Source organism: Fistularia commersonii, chromosome 6 (genome assembly GCF_037954325.1).
Source record: "Fistularia commersonii isolate RoL2024-O1a breed Wild chromosome 6, RoL_Fcom_v1.0, whole genome shotgun sequence".
NCBI lineage: Eukaryota > Metazoa > Chordata > Actinopteri > Syngnathiformes > Fistulariidae > Fistularia > Fistularia commersonii.
In genome coordinates this window covers 6,077,885-6,101,605 of record NC_141289.1, presented here as the reverse complement: position 1 = coordinate 6,101,605, position 23,721 = coordinate 6,077,885, and the positions used below count along the sequence as shown (strand labels likewise).

The 23,721-nt window shown below is 47.1% G+C and overlaps 1 protein-coding gene across 2 annotated transcripts in view; it reads right to left on the bottom strand.

Moving 5' to 3' along the window:
• nlgn4xa (neuroligin 4 X-linked a) overlaps positions 1-23,721 on the bottom strand; it is a 73,658-nt gene that overhangs the window by 37,912 nt on the left and 12,025 nt on the right. For both annotated transcript variants that reach the window (XM_086147836.1, XM_086147835.1), the window contains exon 3: positions 5,876-6,028. In XM_086147836.1, coding sequence (XP_086003962.1) covers positions 5,876-6,028 — 153 coding nt within the window. The remainder of the gene's footprint in view (positions 1-5,875; positions 6,029-23,721) is intronic.

Below are 23,721 nucleotides of genomic sequence, written 5' to 3'. Positions count from 1 at the left end.
GTGCTGGAGCCTGGATGTCATATAAAGACATCCACCCTCTGATCCTGGACAGTGTGAGGTCTCCACTGAACCTCCTGCACATGTTTGGACAGTGTGAAGGACCTGGAGAATGCTAAGGAACCCCACGTAGACACGGGAAGACCATGGAGACTTCACAGAGAAAGGCCCCATGCAGTAACCCAACCGAGGACCTAGTGGCTGTGAGGTGGAGGTTCTCACCCCTGCTCTACTATGCCACCCTCATTTTAAAATCAGCATCAAAAATCACGCAGCTCACCAGTTTACGTTGGTGTGGAACACAGAGAGGAATCCCCTGATGTTCCACCAGATCAGATCGATATCTTTGTGGAGAAGAAGTGAGGACATTGGATTTTAGCTTTTATTTTTTCCACCCCCTGATGTTTAGAAAATGATACTCCAAACTTGGAATATAGATCCACTGGTAAACCAAGATCTTCATCACGACAGACCAATGAGAATATTTGTTCCTGCTGACAGTGTTTCATTCAGCCCTCAGTCCTGAACAAGACCCCCAGATACTTGTTTGCAAGCATCTACAAAACCCAACAACCCTTGTGTCGTTGTTTTTAGTAGTTGCAGGTGGACAACCGAGGCTGCCAGCAGTGACCGTCCCCTTCTTTTACGTTCCTCTACCTCCAGCTCCATCACAGCGATTAGGTTAGGCGGTTTCTGACAAACCTGCTCCAGATGATTCTCCAGGAGCACATCTGACACAGCTGCAGGGTGCCGAGCACAGCTGGAGGCAGGGGAAACTCCTGAATAAGTTACAGAGACGTTTGTCTTTGCTTCTTCTTCATCGTGGATGAAAGGATGCAGATTATGTAACAAAACAGGCGTATGATCTTTCAGGTTGTCGAAGTTCCTGGCCATCATGTCTGGCCTTTAACACTCCTGTTCACAGACACAGATGCTGAAGTCACCCTCCCTCCCCCCCGAAGCCGTTCTTCTTCCTCTTGTTTCTGTAATTCATCCTGGGTGAGCAAGGGGTGATTGAACCCCTGCCTGGAGGAGAAAGGCAGCTTTCCACCGGAGAAGCACGCCGTTATTTTGACCCTCTAAAGTCGCTGATATTATCTGATGACTCCACTTGGTTCAATCCGTTGTCCTTACGCAGTCTGCGTGCGCATCTCAGAGGATGCGCTCCTCTGAGAGGTGGCATCTTGAACTGCTGTAACTCTCCTATGGTGTCTTCTAAAGCCTCCGCGAAATACTGGGTTTATCTCGGGCTTCAGGCTCTGTCAGGTATCTGGAGCAGCAGTGACATCAGTTTCACCTAAATAATTGATAAAGATCATCTTTCCCTATTTTTCCCTTTGAAATCCCACAGGGAGAGGCCACTTGACTTCCCTCTGTGTGTCGGTGTCATCAGAGATTGGGGTCACAAGTGGGGTCCCCCAGGGGTCAGTCCCCGGACCCCACTCCAATTCAGTCCGAGACGGCTGCCAGCAGGAGGGGTTCTTAGACAGCGTGAGATTGGATTTTCTTTTTGCAGATGATCCCCCGCTATTACCAAAAGTACATTCACCGTCTTGGAAGTGTTGCCTTTGTGTGACCTTTTAAATCTAAGGACGAAGCCAATCTGGCACCAGAGTCTACAGTGCCAATTCAGCGCTGAGGCATAAATGAAGCTTTAGGTTCTGATTATCTTTGCTTCACAAAGGCTTCTGGGTGCTGGGATTTGAGTGCAGGGCAAACTTCAAGTACTTCTGTACACTGGTTTTGTAACATCTGTGACATACATATCTAGGCCATGTGCGTCCTTGCATCAACGGGGCATACAGGGTTTTCAGCCCCTGAGTCACGAGTCCCCAGCCTCCTCTAATCCCTCTCCTTCGTCCAGGGATCTGCTTCCATACCGCCTGATGGCAGGAAGGATGAGGAAGATGTAAACCAACCAGCAAGCGCAAACAGTCGCTCTGCGAATCGTCCTCCAACATTAGGCATACATGTGGAAACACAAAGAAAAGACTGTGGCAGGCTTCGATGGGGTCACAGCTGGCATCTCACTCACACAGGAAGGTATTTATATTCATATTGATAGATAATTCATTCAGTTAACAACCTCAGTGTTGTGTTTTTATAAATAATTTCCTCTAAAGTCCATGTCTTTAAACAAACTTTGGCTGATTTCCCTTCCATAAATACCTCTTTCCCTATCAACAGTACTCACTCTGTACTATTTACCACAATTTGTGTATTTGTCAGCTATTTCCTTGTAGAGCAGCACCGTCTAATTAGAAGAGACAACTGATTTATTCAAATTGGAAGAGTTTGAATCAGGTATTTGTTTTGTAAAATAATATACTTTAGGATTTCAGATTAGGAAAATTAACTTTACATTGTGGTGTTGCAGAGGATAGAGTCTCCATATTCTCCTAGTGTCAGCCAGGGTTCCTCCAGGATCTCCGGGTTTCTCCACACTGGAGACCCTACATTGTCCAATCAAGTGAATGAGAGGGTGAACATGTCTCTATATGTGTATTAGTCAGTTAATCATTCGAGGTCGATGGATTCAAGCCAGCAGCTCAGAGACAGAAGTCAAGGCTCTTCAAATACTGTGGACCAGGTCAACCTCCAGATCCACCTCTGGATCGGCGATCTCAAGTTAAGATCTTTTCATCTTGATCAGCAGCAGAGAAATATTGAGAGGACAAAGCCTCAGCATGGCTTCACACTTACAGCTCTTCTGATTGTCTAACCTGCCTGGAGATGAGCTCACTGTCCTTTCTGAGGTCCACCGTGCCTCAGAATATCTGAATTGGAACTGAGTCCTGGAGATTTTATTCAACGCTTTTTAATGATTAAAAAACATTTAAGGCGGAGAAGGGGGTTGAAGGTGAATCTCAATCAGAGGCGGGATATGATTGGCCCCTTGCTCGAGTTGCCTGTGACATGCAGACATCTCGGTCTGAAGCTCCTCTGAGAGGAACACACTTCTGCCGAAGGTCCTGCCAGATCATATGTTCTGTTTTGCTTGTGGTGGCAGCCACTGTTCTCCAGCAGCAGGAGGTGCAGTGGAATCCAGACAGGAGCTGTCTTCTCTCTTTGCCCCAGTCAGCTGATTGGGTACGACGATGCTGGGGAGCCAATCACACTCCTACTCAGTATCCTATCAGCCAATCATGATTACCTGTAAATATGTCAACATTCCCTCAGCCTACCTACCAGAAGGTAAAGTTTGGTGAATACCATCACCACCAGGATTCATCCGATCAGAGTCATCATCACTTGCAGTTCCAATTATTGCAGACTTTCTGAATCCCGACAGGATGGTGTCCTTGCTCTGATTGCAATTGCATCGCATGAAGCGGTAACATCAGGAAGGTCCTCCCGCAAAGTCATTTCTATTCATCTCCTTGGCAGACGCAACTGTACTGTTGACAAGCCTCTCCCGGCAGCACGTTGTTCAAGCACCGATGTGTGAACTCGTTCCTCTAGCCGTGGCCAACTAGCTTTCAGCCCACAGTTAGCTTTTTTAGTTTTCTTTATTTCAGTAAGAGTAACCTCACTTTTTGCCAGTCCCTTACAAGTTTCTCACTAACTTCAAACTTTCTTTCTGCTGCTCGATTGCCATTTTCAGCTGCATATTTCACTACTTCCAGCTTGTTACCTGCAGAATATGATTTTCTTCTGAGCCTTTCTCAGTTGTTTTTATTACTTAACGCGTATGTTGAAATGATCAACTTTCATAGGTACAGAAGTCGCTGGTAGCATTTTTTTTCACAACGCACTTCTGCCATGACCCCCCTCCGCTGAATTTTGATTGGTTGGCGTGTGTGTGTGACGATCGCTGTTATATTAAAGACACATACACAGACACAGACACAGACACAGACACACACACATCAGAGCAAGAGAGGGAAATAATTTCACACATAAGTCGCTCCAGAGTATAACTCGCACCCCCGGCCAAACTATGAAAAAACCTGCGCCTTATAGTCCGAAAAATACGGTATATAGTCATGGTTGCGGGGGGCCAGAACCTCAGCTGTGATTGGCCGAGAGGCAGCGCTCACCCTACATCCACTAAGGAGGGCTTCATGTAGAAACATTCACTAATTCACCCTCTCAGTCACACATCAGGTGGAAGTGCTAACCTATGCATCATGGCACTGCCAATAAAATGGGCTGGGAGCATGAGGGAGGTGGCTTATGGTTGAGCACCTCTGATCCATCACCACTTCATCACAATTTCTAATATCTAATGTGCTTTGCTCTTTTCTTCCTTCTGTCCCAAGATCTCTGTATCATCTGCTGTCTCTCCACCTCCACCCACAGCGCACACTTTTCCAGAACACCTTCTCCCCCCGGGTCTCCAGCACCTAAATATAGTTGCTGCTGCAGACAGGCTGACCTGATAATGAGTGGTGAGCGGCGGCAGCAACATGCACAAGCGTTCCGCGGAGTCACAGTAACGGAACATGAGTTGAGCTCAAACACAGAACTGTTAACGCCTTGGCGGCATCTGGGCCGGTGAGGATATACAATGATTTGTGCTTCACAGCCAGCATATATATTGTTACTTATGCAGGTACATGGTACACTTGGCTCGGTACTACCACAGTATTGTCAGTCCTGGTGTACACGGAGCACTGGATCTTCTTCAGTCATGAATACATCACATATGAGCAGAAGGCACACCGGTGCATTGGTAAATTCCTGCTACTGGATTTTATAGGCTATGCCTTTACCGCTGCCATCCAATCAGATGCTGGCAGCTGTCCTTGTCGCTTTCGAAGCGCCTTGACTCGGTTAAGGCGGTCAGTTTACTCGGAGTATACTGACTTCATTGCCTCCACCCAACGGGCCTGTTCGTCAAGTAACACATGCAGAGGAGGGTGTCCTCTGCATGTTAATGTCTCCTAAACCTAAGTTCTTCTCTGAGAGTATATCTTGGAAGCAGCTCTGGCTGCCCACTCACCAGGACCTTGAAGAAACCCCACATTCTCTGCCTCGTCTGCTTCACCCCAAGACCATCCTGGATCCAGCAACACACAATCTACTGTCTTGGCCAAGCAGCCAGCATGGAGATGGACCATCATCGTTAGCAAAGGGAACATTGGCATTTGTTGTTTCCTGCATGATACTCCGCGCTTAACCTTTGATGCTTCACCTGTTCACAATTTCTTCACTAAGGGTCCAGCACCGTTCCTGTTCCTGATTCCCCAAACCCAGCATGAACGCAGCAACTCGGAATCAGGTATGAAACATCTTCTGCTCCACCAACTCCTGCAGCCGCTGCAACATGTGGTATCTTCTCACTATGTTCTCCTGTTCTCCTGGTGCTTTAAGGTAAACTCATAAAACACATGATTTCCAAGCCTTCACAATCATGTAAGAAGATGAAAATCCTGGATCTGCATTTTCTCATCTCGTACATGGACGGAGGCCCCATCTGAACGTGAGCACTGCGAATAAAGAGCTCAATGCAAAGAGCCGTCTAAAGGATAAAATGTCCGACGGCCGACAAAGTATGCATATAGGAGGCCTATCCCCTCTTCCTGCACACATGCTTGTGCATGTACATGCACATGCTCGTGCATGGATTAACCAATTTGATTGGTCTCAGGAGAAAGTGTGTTTGTTCTGCAAAACAGCAGGGAGGTATAATTCCACTTTAATTATAGCCATCAAACGCTGAGAAATGTAATCAAATAGGGCTGAAGGAGGTCGGCGGCCTCCACCCAAACAACAGAGTCCTTTGCTGAGTCTCTACCACAGCGCCCCCTCGCCACCATTTAGACGCTCGGCGAAACACCCAGTGCCAATTAGTCGTTAAATCAATTCTCTGACCTCCTGTCGGACCCAATCAACCGACGCCGAGCTAATTAGGACTCTGGATCAGTGGACTCACCCAGAACGCCGAGCCGGTAGTTGATGGTGATGACGATGACGTTCCCGTAACTTGCCAGGATGCTGCCGTCAATCATGTTTCCCGTTCCCTCCATGTAGGAGCCGCCGTGGATGTAGACCATGACAGGCTTCAGCCCATTCTCATCGTGGATGTCTGTGAAAACAGACTCAGCATTAAGGACCAACCAACTTCTCCAGCAGAAACACAAGTATCTATTCATTCATTTATCAACTGATTTCAAAGTCACACATCATGGCAATTTCTTTAAACAAAATTTGCCTTCCAAACGAAAAAAAGAACAATTCAAAAGTACCGAGGACATGTGAAATCCATAATCAACACTCAAATAGCAATGCAGTTAGTCAATGGGCAGAACCTTCTTAGAAGCTCACAGCAGGGGGGGAAGCCAAGAAGCTAAGCTAGTTTTACTCAAAAGACAAGGGTGCGGCTGTTTGGTATGTCTCGCAGCCAATCAAAACAACACAAACAGAACGCTGTCAATGATGTTGGAAGTAGGCTCACGGAAACGTTGAGCGCCATCGTCCATGTTGGATCAGAATGTTTATATCATCAATTACTGTGACCTTTTTTCAAATTCAACATCAATGGTTTCCACGGCTCCGTGTGAGGACCGCAATGAGGAATGCCAGTAAAGAATGGCCTGAACTTTCAAAGCAGACTCAGGCGTGACACTCGAAGGCTCGGAGTCTGCAGACGGTGTGGCAACTAGATGCCAAATCCGATGAGTGCCTTGATTATGGCACTCCCCACTGGATATTACAATCGGTGATTAGTCCACGTGTAGGCGGTGATTAAGAATTAGGAGACCTTCTCTGTGAAGGCAGACAGAAGATGCAGATCCTGCTGGTGAGTGAGGAGGTTCACAGTAAATTAGGATTGTGTTTTCGTTGGACTTCCATGATATTCACTGCATCCTACAGAACTCTGACACAAGACCCTCTGACTCAGAGCTAGGGATTGTCAACATCTTCTCAGTCCTTCTAATACACAATAATAATATTAAAAAAATACTCTCCAAAGTGGGGGTTGATGAGGTCCTCACATCTCATGCACCTGAAACCATAAGCCAAAAGTGATGGGTTATCTCCATCCATCACATAGAGGTCGGATTTGGCGGACTTGGGTTCTACAGTGACTAATCCACCAATCAACTGGTTGTTGAGTTACTGCTATCTGGAGCCAAGGTCACCATCTGCTCAAGACACCCAGCTCCTCCTCACATGGAGCAATGCATCTTGAAAAACTTACTCCCTCTCCCTTCACAAAAATATAAATAAGACCCTGAAAAAAATCCATCCATTTCCAAGGCTGTTAGCCACACCCTTTTGGGTTTTAAAGGGTGTGTCGACCAGAGGGCAGAGTTCCCACTGAGCGATGCTGGGGGAGCTTCTCCGTACATCTGTGGAGACAGCGGCCATATTGAATGCAGACAGGGAGTTGAGAAGACATTAAATATACAGAGACGACAATCATGAAGGAGTCTGTCCCCTGAATATTATATGTTAGCTTACTGCTACTTGAGATCTTGACTTAGACTTCATTTTCAATCAAACCCACAGTTACAGGTGAAGTTTTGTTGATAAAAGACCATCTGAACACCTCAGACGGCTACAACCCACATGGTTTGAGGGGCTGGTTCTTTGGATTAGTGGAAGAACACGTGAGAAGAAGTGAGCAGGTCCAGCTGGTTGGAAGGAGCTGGTCATTGGCTACCCGGTGGTTGGTTCATAGCGAGCCACACCTCCAAAGAGCCCCATCTAACAACCAAGGAGTTCCAGGTTCCTCTCTCAGTTCCAGAGCAGCCTGGTGGGCTGAGCACAAGGTCTGGTATGATCTGTTTTGACCATTCTTTTTTTTTTTGCTAGAGCAGGCCTGGCCAACCTGTGGCTCTGGAGCCGCATGTGGCTCTTAAGTTTAAAAAACAAACACACACAACAGAAAAATCAACATGAACGCAACAGCTGCAGGTTGGCAAGGCCTGTGCTAGAGGATTCTGGAGTGCAGCTGGAAATCCTGCAAGCCTACTAGGACTTCACTAACATCTACAGAGTCCACCTGATGGAAGTACAGGTCCGCATCTCTTTATCACCACCGCATGGTTACATCTGTCGAAACCATTTAAATGTGGTCCCTCAGTTGGGAGACCTTCTTCAGAGCTGGAGGCTTCAACCCAAGGGAAAGTGTGATTTAAATAAAAGGACTTCCTTAAGCGATGTTCAGCAACCACTGTCTCTCCCTCACGATTATCAAACTACATAATGTAATGATATAGATTATCATAGTATATAACATGATGATATATATTGTCATGGTATATGTCATGATAATATATATAATAATTCATATCTGCAAAGTTAATAAACATATTTGGCATTTTGGAATTGTTGGGAAGGGAAGTCACGTTATCCAATGCCAATCATTGGTTTCCCTACAGTATCCACACACGCACACATGCACACACACACAGCTTGGTGGATGAACCGGCAGAAAAAGGAGGAGAGTATTATTCTCCCCTTCTGCAAAAAGAAAGCAGTGCAGCAAAATAGTGGAAGCCAACCCTTAGTGACAGGTTATTAATCTCCGCCACGGTCCAACTTCTTCACCACAACAAGCTACGTGTGTGTGTGTGTGTGTGTGTGTCAGATATTGAGCCTAAACAGGAAGCGGGCTGACAGGCCCTGTTAAACAGATTCCCAGGTTAAAGATGAGGCTGCTGATCACAGCTCTGATTCCGAGGAGCTCCGCAGGCGAGGAAGCACATTAGCAGCACCACAGCATTTGTGTTTCAATGTCCGTCTGCATAAACGATCAGCAGGTGATTACACTGCAATCTGGGGCTGCAGAGCCACGGGGGAGGAGTCGGGATATGCTTATATAAAGGCGTTCTATCAGGAGGGGCAAAGGAGATCTGGGAATTCATTGTAGAATCGATCCAAGCCAAAAAATTGAACGCAAGCACTGATATTGGGCAGAGATCCTTCACCTTCTGAGCACCGGCCGGTGTGGAGGGAACACCGTAGGCCACCTGCAGGGGGTGCAGAACCTGGAGTCTGTGGGTGCTGAGCTCAACAGATGTGGAGCACAGACAAAAAACATATTTCTTTACCCGAGCCAGGACAGATTCTCCAACTGTCAGGCCAGATGCATCTTCTACATCTTCATTTGGCTCTTCGCATCCATCCAGCTTCAGGCAGAGAAACGGCAGCAAAGAGAAGGTCACTTGGACACCACTCTGAGATATTGACCATTCCATCAGCAGGTTTGACTGATGTCCTTATGTGGCTGTCTGTTATCTCTACTGAGATGTTTCCTTCTGACATCCATCAGAACCTCATGCATCGCCTCCACCCACCTCGGTGAGCCAATGCTTCTGCTCAGATGTGGAGGCCACTGACTTTATTTAGAGGGCAGCGATGTTCACTGATAACTCCATCATCCATGCCATTAGTGCCTTCAGTGCTAAACAGAGTCCATGCCGACTCGCTGCCTTCAGGGTCAGGGTAAATCTGCTGTTGGAGCAGCGCTCTGTGGCACTAGGCCGGCCCCCTGGTGTACATTGAGTTCTAGAAGATGAGTTGCTGGTGGGTAGAAATAACCTTGAAGAGATGGCGGCACATAAAACAAGAGCAGCGCCATTAAGTTGTCATGGTCTCTTGCTGATATGCATCTGATGTCCACCGCGGGCCCTTCAGGATCTTCAGCAGACAAACAGGTGAGCGGGAGGGGAAGGGGAATGGGAAGGGGGGGGCAGAGCCCAGTGCTTTACGGCCAAGGAAGAAGAGGGTGGTCTCGGGGCAGCATGTCCCAATCCTGTCAAAGTGGAGTACATTTTAAACTAAAAGAAACCTAACTGCTTCCAGCGCTCTCCTCTCTATCTTACTGTCTGCGGCTCTTACTGGCCTCCTGGGCCTCTGGTGCTGCCGTGCAGCCAGTTTGTTCCAGACATTCATCACTGCCACCCGGTTCGGGGATAATATATTCCTCAACCGGCCGTGCTGTGTTTTCTACATTACTCATCTTCATAGGGGCGCGAGCGGCAGTGAGTTCATAGTGTTTGTGCACGGAGGGAGAGAAGACTGTTAGTGAGGTTCTATCCCAATTTTCCCTTGCTTTCAGCAATGCTTTTTACAGGGCAAATACAAATAGCATTAATGTAGGTGATGTTAAGTGCAACCCCCCCCCGCCCTTCACCTCTGAAAGAATCCACGCTGCCGCAGCAGAGCGCTCCACACAGACAACAACCTACTTTCAGTCCCACTTCCTGCTAAATAATATCCATGCTGCTTTACAGTCAGGCGAAGTTGGTTTCCGGCCCCGCCACCAACACTCCGCACTCAGAAGCAGCTAAACACCCAAAAACACTTCACCGGAGTGCACCAACACACTCCGTGCATTTTACATTGGGGTTATCATAAAATGTTAAGGGCTGAGCTGAGTTTTCACAGCAGCTCCAATATTGCAGGAGACCGACGGTGAAGACAAAGAGCTTCTGGGAGGCGGGCCTACGTACTACCGAGGAGTCAGAGGAGTACTACACTTCTCAGGTGAACACAGGAAAACATCTTGGAACAGCTGATTGGACTACAACACAGATGGAAGTGGAGGAGGTGGTGGTGGAGGGTGGCAAATGAACATCGAAAGGCAACCAATGTTAGAGTTGGAAAGTGGGTCATTTGAGGTGTCAATGGGTGTTCCTGGTGTTGCTTTGCTAAATGCCATGTTCCATTTTTTTAGAAAAATATACCAATGTGGGGTAAATGTGGGGCAGAAGCACTGGCCACCCAGGCAGTTCCAGCAGGCGAACTACACGGCACCGTCCCAGAACCCCCTGCTGCTCAGCCTGCTGAACAGACAACCACAGCGAGATGCAGCATCCAATACACTAGATACACTAGTGGGTCCCATCATGGTGCAGGCAATTAGGCCCCCTTCGAGACTGGAGGGGGAGCGGCTGAATAAATGGTGTTCGTAACACCTAGATGAACAGAGAGGTCCGGAGGAGGAGGACAAGTGCATATACCCGTCACCGTAGAGTTCAAAGCAGTGCCAAGCGTTAGGAACAGCAAGGTCCAGTCCCGGGGGTTCACCCAGTCAACTCCATTCCACAAAGGCCATAGCCAACGTTCAAGGCCAGAACAGCAGAATAGCCTGCCCACCCTGTCCCTCAGCACCTTCCACATGGGCATGTAGCAGGCTGCAGCATCGCCACCACCTGCCTTGGATCCTCAACTCTACCACATCTGCTCACCTTCTCTGACGCCCATAGCCGCTGGATATACTCAAACTCTGCTGCATCAGCAGAGCCTCCAGCATCAGTGAGAACTACACACACACACACACACACACACACACACACACCACACACACACACACACACACACACACACACACACACACACACACACACACACATACACACACACACACTTATTTCTCTCCTCCCGACTGAGATGGAAGGACCGTTTTCCAACCAAAGCAATGAAGATATTTGGCTCCCCCTCCCCTCTGGAAGGTGTTTACTTTCTCTCCCATGGAGCTCCCCAGTCTCCCTAATGTTGTTTGTAGTGGCCAGTGATGCTCCACAAGCTAATATATATCAGTAATGCAGTATTTGAAATTGTACACAAAAGACTTTCTGCTTCCCTATCACTTTGTGTCAGGGGATAGCTCTTCATTTCCACAATGGAAAGGCAGTAGAAGAACTTTCTCAATTCCAGAGAAGGTTCCAGCTCTCCTCCCTGGCCTTCCACCAGGGTGAACTCACCTACCCTGGGATCTGCTGTCGGGTCCGGTTTCATCATTTTTAACTGAGATGGGGAATTCAAGTACCTGAGAATGAGGTGGCTGCTGCAAATACCCTTAAATTCAAGGTGAAAAACACAGACACAGACAGACACACACACACACACACACACACACACACACACACACACACACACACACACACACACACACACACACACACTTGGATAACAGAGCCAGAGCGAGTGCTTTATCTCAGTGTTTTCTCCCCTATCAGAAGGTGTGGATCAGATGCAGTATCAGCCCAGGGTTCTTTCTGGTGTCCAAGCACCTGTTTTTGTTTGTGTCTATGTTTCCTGGCTCTGCAGCAGCAGAAGCCATCAGAGAGATGGTGGAAACTGTACACACCGCACAGAAATAATGAGAGGAGCCATTGGAGTTTTGCTTTAGAGGCTCAGTAAAGGAAATGCATCCGGCAACCAAGATGAATCCCGCCGCTCCTCAACCTGTGTTTGGGAACTTTCATTTATCTTTTCCCATCTTTATTTTTAGGCGGCTTCCTGTTGATTACAAAGCTTGTCTCCTTGCCGGATTGTCGCTGAGGGATTTGTCTCATCTATGAGGGGCTTTGGATGACTTCTGGATGCTTTCACTGCTGCTCGCACCTTCACTGCTGACATGTTGAGGAGCACTTGGAGGACATGGAGGGCTAAATCTGATTCCAGATGCGTTCGAGTGAAAATGTCACAGTGAGTAAGCTTGATAGCAACGATAGCAAGAAGTGGCTTCTGATGTATCGTCGTAGGATGGAGAAGGACCTAAGAAGGATTGTCTGCCTGGGTTCTCACGAGCAACCGTCAAGGTGAAGGTGACCCACAGGGGGAACCGCAGGGGTGGTGATTCATTGGCACTGCAGATGTTCGAGCAGTCAGGGCATCGATCCTGTGAACTCAGCCAAGACCAGGCCCCTCAAGATGTTTTTTTTGCTTGGAGTACCTCCAACACCATGAGGCAGACAGCACCACCTCCAAACACAACTGTCCTACTGAAACAACAATGATGAAGAACCCCCAGAACCAGGAGCAGGACCAACGCCATACCTCTAATCAGTCAAGGGATTCCTCTCAGTCTCTACATGGGCTATTATTACACACCTGCTGAGAGCAGATGGTGGTTGCTCCTCCACCATCTCCCAACCGCAAGGTTCCTTCTAATGTGAGGCCAATGATGCTGCAGCTGTTGCGTGCAAACATAGGGAATGAATGGGAAATGACATGTAAGAAACAAAATCCAAAGGGAAGGACCAGCCAATAAAGTAACCCTAACACTTTAGATGGGGGAGAGGAATCATTATCCATCATGTCATTCATTCCTGATCAGCCCATTCATGTCCACACCTGTGTCTCTGTGGCCTCCATAGCTTTGCTACAACTGATGTTTTCACTTTGTGCTTGGTTGTCTTTACAAAACCACTCTTTCTTTTTGTCTCTCTGCCCTCTCTCTCTCTCCGGTGCAAGCCAGAAGGCCGCCCACGTTGAGCTGTTTCTACCCGGTGTTTCTGTTTCTGCCCCGTGTTTTTTACTCATTAGTGCTTCACACAATCACCGTAAGATGTTTTTTAATTTTGATGTGTATATTCAGATAGCTATGTAGTTATTTACATGAAAATGCATATTTCACGTCTTTAATATTTCCTCTTTGTACATGCAACCTTCTGCTGCTATTTAACTTGCACTACCATGTAACTGCACTGCTGCTTCATACAGTACATAATATACTGTATATATCTATCGATTGCATGTAATCTACCTGCACTTCACTGTCATTTCTATCTGGCTTTTGGAAGCTAATGCCAATGCTAAACATCACTCTGTACACCTGCAGAGTGACAATCAAGTCTGTCTCCTCAGAGTTGTCTCCAAGTGCTTACTCATAAGGGGGAAGTTTTCCTCCAGTCTTCTTATTTCTAGATCAACCTGCTTTGATTCTGCAGCAGGGAGGTCTACAGGTCTTCATCCACCAGCTGCGAGACGCAAGAGTTTCATTTTAATTTTTTTAATGAAATTGAGAATTGTCTAGAAATGGAACTCCACCAAACATCAGCGTCTCTAACCATTGAACGAACAATGTTTGGAATCCTGGAAGTTATAAATGTAGGATGCAGAACTAGAGAAGTGCCATCATAAAAGCTGCCCCATCTTTCAGTGAAACCCAATTTCAATTTGAAACTGGGAGAAGACAAACAGGGGGCCGGATTTGCATAATAGAAGTGCAGAACAAATTTGCACTGCGTTTTTCATTCAATTTGCGCCGGCAATTTGCATTTAATTAGCACCTGTTCTACCACAACCGCGGCTGATTGCTGCAGCAGCACCGTGTAGGTGGAGCACCGGGGCAGATTCAGACGCAGAATTGGTCCGGGACCAGCTGGCAGCAAGCAGAAGCAGCACGCCACAACGTGCAGAGCATGCCCCAAAGGAGCGGCAAGGGGAGAAAAATGCTAAGCTAAAGCTAAGCTTAGCAGACACATCACAAGGAGGTGAGACGTGCAGGGCCTCTCATTTAAATGTGAATACAAGTGATTCCACTCGGCAAGAAGAAGTGCAGCCAAGAGCTCACACTTTATTTTACTGTTAGTCAAAGAGCAAGTTGCAGTGCCAACGTATTAACGTTGCTCTTAATCCACTTACATTCTAGCTGACTACACCAGTGAGGCTCCCTTCAGTTTGGATTTTTTTTTTGAGGTAAACTGCTTATTTTGTTGTTGGGTTCTTTGTGTTCCTACACAGGAAAGGAAACAATCCACGGTCCATTGGAGATAAAGGGGAGGCATACGTTAGCATTGGCAGTAGAACAAAAACATTAGAAAAAGCAGGAGCAGGACTGGGCTGCCTACATATGAATTCACACTTTCATTACCAAGCAGAGTCACCAGCAGACACAAATTTTAACATGAAATCACTGTCATGGCTGCAATGGTCAGAGGGGATAGCTCCTCCCTATTGACGGTCACTGGGATCTAAGAAGTTAACATCCAGAGACGCTCAGTGCTCCTCTCTCCCTCTCCAACCGCCCATGTGGTTGGTTTCTTCCAACCAGCCCCCACCCAACCTCTTGGCCAATCACATCATTTGGATCATCAGATTTAAATGGACATTTTCAAAAAGGGAAACACCTTTGTAAGGATATCAGATTATACAAAGGATATCATAATACTGATGTTATAACAAATGTTATATAATAAAAATGTTCATAACATATATTTTTGTGTCATTGTTGCGTTGGTCTCACATCTACGCAACGGTAACCATGGTTACCAACCGCAGTGTGAACACAACAACCTTTGCATCAGAGGAAGAATTCATGTGAAGATCAAACCCAAACTCACTGATCCAGCCTCGCAGCAACGAGAAGGCAGCTTATCTTAGTCCCTCATCTCAGTGCCACATCACACCACAAACGACCACGCTGCACCAAAATGGCCAACAACAGGTCAGTTAAGTGGTCAGTGGTTTTCCCCCAAGGGACTCCGCACTGAGAAGACCCCGTCATCATCCATCGGTGCATGTCATCATGTATGAAAATGGATCCAACAGGTAAAAGCACTTCTCTTCCACCCTCAGCTAAATGTGATTATCAGCCTACTTTCTGAACAGCTTCAGAAAGTACTCTGGAGACTATGTCATGTTCTCCAGAGCTTCTACCACATGTTATTATTGGTAACACCTTAAGAACACACACAGAATAAAGGAGAGCGGACAACCTTCGACCTCATCACCACATATAAATAACCAACATCAGGAATATCAGCAAAGGACCAACACTGCATGTGAGGGCATGCAAGCCACTGTATGGATAAAGGTAGAACGACAGCTAGCTTACGCTAATTGAGTTACAAAACCGACACATAAGGAAGATCATTGTCGGTGAATGAGGCACTTCTATGTATCAACAATCAGGTTTTTAACTACACTCAAAGGTTGTCACTTTTCAGTAAGGCATGTGTTGGGAATAGCGGACACTTGGTACATCAGTACTTCCCCCAGGATTCATCAGCGAACAGGCTGCTCTGTTTGCTAGGTGGCAGTGTTTGCCCCCAATCACAATGATTCTCAATATATATTCCTACTGGAGCCACACTTGCTGATCAAATATAGATTTGACTGTGCAGTGTTTTATAATACAAATACTCCCTCAGAGCTTCTGGGGCTCCTCCAGATACATTGGAGATCTGTTCTTATGTAACTCAAGTATGGACAGTTGCATGCAGGTCAGAGCGAGCATACGCTTAGTCCCGTAGCTAACCCGGAGTCACACTGCTGTAACACAAAATAGAAGCAGACAACCAGGAAAAGGAAAGGAAGCTCATAATACTAGTACAGAAAAATAACAAAGATGAAACCGTAATAAAAAAACACACATAAAAGTGAGAACATGCTGGGACCGTGCCACCACTCCCAAACAAATGCCATGTAGCACCCCATACACTTGCAATCAAGTTTGCACCTCATGTTTTTTTACTTCACCCTCCTGCAAGTTAAAATTTATCGTATCAATGAATTTATGGGATTTTATCTGTAAAGACAAGGACAGTGTAAGTTGGAAACCCCCTGTAATGTGAGGGGCAGAGCAGGTGGAGTCCACAGGTGACAGCCCAGGCCCCCCAGCCCTCTCAAAGCAGCTGACTCCAGAAGTCATCTCATATGGAGGAAGGCGCAGGAAGGACAATGTCTCTCCATAGCAACATCCATAAAAATTGAACAACCGCCCATAATAATGTGATTCACAAATGTCAGTGCTTTTCCTGGCACTCGCCCCCCTCCCTCCCCATCCTCTTCCCCCCCAATAGACAAATGGCGCCCTTTAACTGAAATGTCTCCCATGGCTTTTCACCTCCAGCTATCTAGCGGTCCCAGAAGATTACCGCGGCAGGTGGAACACAGCCCTGGGCGTTATCATGCAGAGCAGCCAGGGTTGCTGGGGTTGCTGGCAAATGTGGGCAAAGATGGTGCTTGTCCTTAAATTAGCAAATGCCTATGTGAAAACAACACGGGTTAGCACCCAGGCTTCACTTTACAGTGGGAGGAGTCAGTTATGTTTTATTTTGGTTTCCACAGGAGGCAGAACATCATGCAGACTTGAGCTGGCACAGGCCATGAAGGACAGGACCCCCCTCCTTGTAAAAGGGGGTTGGAGAGGCTGAGGAGGGCACAGGGAGGGTGGAAGTAGTTCTGCAGCCATATTGCAAAAGGGTCAGGTTTTTAATTGTCTGGAAAAGGGGCAGGGCGTAGGAGAAGAAAGAGAAGATTACTTTTGTTGGCGCCACCATCTGGGGCCTTTGTGAGTGCGGGGGCTCCTGGTGTTGAGGAGAGAGATAGAGTGACGGGAGTTTGGACAAACACCGTCATACTGTCCTGGGTCACAAAGGCAGAGGGTCAGGTGGAGGTCAGGGGGCCCTGGCACAGAGCCAGTCAACTGCGGCTTCAACAAAGTACTTCAGTTCTATTTCCAAAGGTCTCCATTTGGAAAATACATGAGGAGCTTGTGACAAGCGGAACCAAGCAGCCTCTCGTGGATGTCCCACATCTCAATAAACATCATGGCGGACCCGTCTTGAGCTATGGAGTGAAGCAGGAAACAGCCCATCAGCAACACGGCTCAAGTGGAACAGCGCCAGTTTATTGGACAGCCTTTCAGGATGCTCCGGTAGGAGGCATCTGAGTGTGAAGACCACGTCCTTCAGAAGGAGAACCTCCCTTCCACGGAGGATCACCTGTGGACAGAGCCATCTGGGAGTTACGACTAGCTTTTCTTCTGTTGGTTTTCCTTTGCAAGTTTTTTGTCTGTTACCCTTTACTCAGCCTGCTTTCACTCAAGTCTGTTAATTTTTATTTTGGTTGCCAACTATTAGCTTTTACTCAAATAGCATTTATTCTTATAGCTTTTAATCTGCTAGCTTTTTTCTAATTCCTTTTACTTTGTTCACTTTTACTGTGTTAGCCTTTACTCTGCTAGTTTTTACTCCGTTCTCCTTAAATCCGCAATTTTTTTACTTTGCTATTGTTTACACATTAACACTTGTTTACACCAAGCTTTTGGTCTTCATTTTTGCTATCTCTTACTCTGATAGCATCTACTCTATTAGCAGGTACTCTGCTAGCATCCATTCTGCTAGCAGACATCTCCTCCTCCTCGCTGGTCATTGGTGGTAACACCTTGAGGGTGGGATGCCTTTGAGAGCCAGACATGGATATAAGCATCAGATTAACGCCTCCATACACACTCCTACACGTTTCACACACTCCGCCACTGCTTCCTCCGTTATTGGGTGATGAGTAAGCGTCGAGAGCAGCTCTCAGCAGGCACCTAATGCAGCAACACATTAGTCGGAGCTGGAAGCAGGTAGCAGGAAGCAGGAAGGAAGAAGCAGGATGCAGGATGCAGGAAGCAGGAAGTACGAAGTAGGAAGCAGGAAGCAGGACGGAGGAAGCACGAAGCAGGAAGCAGGAAGCAGGAAGCAGCCGCAGCAAGAAGGCAGCAAGCAGGTAGCAAGCAGGCAGCAAGCAGGCAGCAAGCAGGCTGAGCAATAATGCAACATCTGCTGTGGCTGGTCACATGGCACCGCAGCCACACACGACTTTAGGAGGGACTGCATGTATGAGTATACACACTCACACACACACACAAACACACAAACACACACACACACACACACACACACACACACACACACACACATCATATGAAATCAATACTTCACAGTGGTGTGTAAACTGCGCTGCTGTATGAAGGAAAGCGTGGCTCTAATGGGGCACAGCGGGGACCCACCTCCCCCGCCTGCCTCCGCCCCTTCCTCCCGCTTCCCCAACACTCTCAGGTTTGATTATTGATTGTGATCATCCAACAGCTATAGCTATCATTAATGTGGCAGGTGCACGGACGGCCCCAACCTTTACGACCCGTTGATTTTGTCGCCGTCGATGACAACAGCACAGGGTGGTGTTTGGAATATACCCCAGGGATTGGATCAGCTGACAGCTCAAAATGAGTGCTGGCCCTGCCCTCCCCGGGATCTTTGTCATGCAGATGTGGAACCCGTAGAACCTGTCCTCACCATTACTCACCCCCCTCCCTGAGGAAAACTGGCATCTGAGAATCAATTTTCAAGTGGAAGAAGTAATCAGATTCCCGGGTGAGTACGCGTGCACGTACTCATGCACATGGGCTCTCATCTGTCACTCTTGTCATGACAGGGTTGGAAATTACCACCGCAGAGTCTGGGGGAGTCTAATCCCATGATAAGCTGGTTCCACAGGACCACAGCAGCAGCCCCTTGTAGACCACCAGCTGGTTGGACCTGTAGGACAGAAGTCACCTGACTTGTTTCCGGACCTTCAGTCTCTGCTGCGTTGATTTGGTCAAACCAATGCTTAAAAACGAAAAGGTGGTTTTGGTTCATTTATTGAACGAAGGGATTCAGCTGATTCACCTGGGACAAAGTGCCCGTTTGTTAGCAAACCTCCCAGAGCCTCCCCAGTGCCCGATGGCCAATCACAGACCCTCCCCTCACACCCGGGTCTTGCGAAAAGTGTGCTCCCCTTTGACACGTTGGAGATGTAAATAGCAGAAGACAAAGGACCTCGAGAGCTGAAGATCTCGGAATCCATCCCTGGTTCATGTAGTCTTCATGTGAAGCCCCAGCTCAGCATGATCCAGTCATTTAAAGACCACATCTTATATACATATATATAAATATTGTAATATATATATATATATATGACGTAAGAAGTGATGAGATATGAGGATTCGGCATGTGTTGGGACACCGGCGACATTAAGGAGCATTGATCAAACGTTCAAGGTAATGAACTCCTTCGCAAGCAGCTGCGTCTATGAAAGATCACGTATGGGATTCTTTAGCGAGAAGTAGAAAATGGAGGAAAGGTGCGTGCATGTGTGTGTGTGTGTGTGTGCGCGCGCACGCACGATTAAAGTAAGGGCTTGAGGGAAACCCTTTTGGTCATGGCTGCAGGAGGGCATACTGGGAGGCGCTCCCCAGGAGGTCCACACCAAGTACATAATCTGGAATCCATACCTGCTAATAAGTTCCCTTGAGCAGATGCTGCAGGTTTGGACTCTCAGACCAGATATTCCACCTGCAGCTAACCACCCTCATTCTGCCCAGCAAGGTGCCCTTAAGCAAGGCTTTGGGTCCCAACTGCCCTGTGGATTCATCCACCCCAGGGACGTGACACCATTTGTTCAAAGCCAAAAGTCCTGGGTACCCAGGTTCCTGCCTCCACGATAAGACCAAGACAATGGTCTTACTCCTGAGAAGAACAACTGGGAGACAAGAAGATCACTGATCCTCATTCTGTATTTTTAATATTCAACCAATTTTCTACCACAGGCCGTGCCTGCCAGTCAAAAACTGGACACAGTTTTCATGTTTTGTAGATCCTTGTTATTATGATTTATTTAAATTGTGATTTTTTTTTCATTGTGGTCACGTAATCATGACTTGTACATGCGTAGAACGTAACATTCTATTCCACCCCTCTGCAGTCTATGCCTTATCTGAAACCCCTCCCTCAAAAAAAAAAAAACCTGGACACACCCCTGTAAAAAAACACAGAATAATGGCGAAAGATTAGGTAAGAGAGAAATAGATTCAGAATGCAGGGTATTTAATCTGCAGTGGACAAACAATTATTTTTTTGCTCAATTCAAAGAAAAGGCTGTTTGTCTAATCTGTCAAGAGATGAGACAAAGACATTATCCATTAATAATGTTAGTTTGTTTTTTTTTGTTTGTTTTCCAGTCAAGATCCCAGAGGGTTAATTTTTGTTTATGAGTGTCTTTATGGAAAAGAATATTGTTAATAATAATGTTTATGTTAAGACGAGGTGTCTTCAGTCATCACACTTTTTGTTACAAACTGGCCTGGCCCCCCCATCAGAGAGGGGAAAAGTTATTTGGCCTTCACAGGAAAAAGTTTAGGGACCCCTGGTTTTCAGTCTGTAGTTACATAATCACTTGATGGGTTCCAATAATACTCAGCTGCAGTGGTTTGAGACTTCTCCTTCCTCTTCCTGTGCAGGTGTGCAAGAGGGGAGCGGAGATTGAAAGTGTCTTATTTCCACTCGCCTTTTCCACATGTGTACATAGTTTTTTAGTTTATATTCTTTCTGTGTTTTTTTCTGTTTATGTTTGCAATTTTTTGATTGCTTTGTTCGGTTGTTTGGTTCGGGAGGTGTGCCTGTGCAACTGCCTGGCAGTGCCGGCTAATCGGAGAGATGGCATCCTCCAACCCCCCCCCCCTCCGTCTCTCTGGCACAGAGTACGGATAATGCCGCCTGATGGTACGGTGTGCATGGAGGGAATACTGCTTGCAGTCAACGAGCTGATAGGACACGAAAATCTGATGTACATGTCCAGAATTAACGACCTGTGGTTGCCTTCCTGAAGTCGGAAGCGCTCGTTCACCAGTTGATTCCTTGTGGCATGGTCATCTGCGATACCTACATGCAGGTGACCACCCTTTCTGCATCCTCAACACGGATCACCCTCTCAAGTGTGCCACCGTTCATTCAAAATGGTCTCTTGGAAAGACGATTAAAAAGGGTTGGAAAGATCGCCAATGGTTTTAAATTGTGGGCCTGGGGTGCAAGGATCCTAGGCTGAAGCATGTTGGAGGCAGGTCTTCATGTTTTTGAAGGCACCATCACAAACCCTGGAGGTTTCGTTCAAGGTGATGTATGGAGATGCCTCATGTACGGTACACCAGTTCAGGGCAGATGAAATGTTTGAATGTGGAGATGTGGGTCAGGTGCTGCAGCAGTTGCGCCTGCAGATGTATCAGTGCCCGGTTCGGCTGCGTCCACCGGTGCTGCAGGTCTGGCGAACCCGACCCTTTTGCCCATCAATGACGCAAACCCCAGTTCTCATTGCGGAACAGGTCGCAGTTGGAAATAAGACTGCTTCCTCTAGGGTGAGAGCCAGGACAGCTCACAAACTTTATGGGTGACATACATGATGAAACTACTGTGGGTAGAGGTGAGACAGGTGAGATAGTTAGGTTAGGGCAAACGCATAGAATGTGGTTCAGAGTCGATCCCCGTTTCAGATAGTGTAACCAATAAGGTACAGGCTGATCTTTACTCCTTTGAGGGCATCAATATCTTCTTGGACAATACCTTCTATGAAAAAGTTGATATCTCTGGCAACATTAGTGAAACTGATAAGTTTATCAAAATTGGTCAGCCCCATTAAAAAAACACAAGATCTGCATCCTTTGGATGACAGGAAACGGTACCACCTGCAGCAACAGGTCACAGTTCTGAGCACGGCGAATGGCAAAACTGCAAGGAAAAGAAAGAAAGACCATGTCTCATTTGCTCTTTCAATTATACTGTTGTATATCATGTCCAGTCTCTCACTCTGGTATTTCTCTTCCCCAATTCACAAGGAGGGTGGAGGATGAACCCCTGGGCTTGTGACTGATGAAGGATCCTCTGCTCTTCAACGGTTTCCTAGGGTTCCAGTCCTTGCATTCCACAGGCCTGGGTGTCAGCCTCAGCACGGTGGGTCTTGCAAAACTGGTTCACCTTTTTCAGCAAACTCCCTCTTCATGGATTGCAACGAGGGATACTGGACGCAGTACTTCTGTTAGGCTGATCACCAGGGTTACAATGGAAATCTGTGATGCTCTCCCTCCCTACCTGAAGTGCTTTGTGTCGGATCGCTCCCGCCACGGGTTATGGAACGAGAACATCGACTACAGGTTCCCCTCACTGACCATCCTGCCAAGGGTTGGGGATTGGGAGGAGAAAGACAGATTGGTGCTGACCTTTGGAGCCCCAAGCTTGAAAGCATTTCAGACTAAAGACAATTTCTGTGGACTGGACATCTCTCCTAAGACAAGCTGGCGAGCCCTGCATAAGCCGCCACTGGAAAAGCGGGCAGGTGACCTCCAGTTGAGGATTGTGCATGGTGCCATATCCACAGACACATGCAGAGAGTATTTTGAGCCTGGGGTGACAGGAGATTATTTGTTTTGTTCAGGCCCCGAAGCATTGCCTCATTTGTTTGTTGAATCACCCATGTTCCTGCCACTGTTTAGTTTCTTGAAGGGTTTACTTCCTGGTTTGGGAGTTACCTTTACCTTCCAATTATTTATTCGAAGAACAACAAGAGGATATCAGTTATGCTAAACTTTTTGTCAGCCTCGGCCAAATTAATCATTTGGCTGACTCAGAAACAGAGGGCGGGTGATCAAGGGAATGAGAGTGACGGTCTTAAAAGCACTGATTAAGACTCACTGTAAATGTGTAATTCCATTTTTTTTTCTTTAACTGGTAACTTGAAAGACATTATTCCTACTAGGGCGATGGGAGGTGTTTGGATTCTGTAAACAACCATAGTGAGTTAATGTTCTCATTCTAAGTTGACCCCCTTGCCACTGAGCTTTACTGAGTAGCTTTATGTGTTCTCATCGAATGTATTCCTGTCAAATCCTAGTGTTTGAATAAAGGCAATTTTTCAACTCAAACTCCTGTTCTTCTTCTTCTTCCTCCTGAGGTTCACCTCTTCTCTTCACTGCTCCTGGGTTTTTCAATGGAAGAGTCAGGCAGTGACCCACATGGCCCCCCTTCCTGAGACAGATTGTCTATCAGAGAGGACCCTGAGGAAGTATCTCCCGGGATAAGTTTCAGCTGCCCGCTGGAGCCAGCTCACAGTGGCCATCACCTTGTCCACCTGACCTTGTTCTCTTTCTATGTATAGAAGAGGAGGAGGCACAGGGTTGGCCGGAGCCACAGCCCACAGACTTGTCCCGACAACATGACAGGCCACCGCGGTGCAGCCGTCCAATTGTGCCCTGAGCAAATCTCCTCTTCAGACTTCAGGTCGGATGACAAAGAGGAGGCGTCTCCTAATTTGTAAGGTGTAGGAAGTGGAAATCCTTCCCTGATCCTCGGCTGGCAGGACGCTCTGACGCTACACCGGATTGCTGACAAGGCCCAATGGATAGCCGTGGAGATGATGGGCAGCGAGAAGAGCTCCAACTGGGATGGAACTGTCACT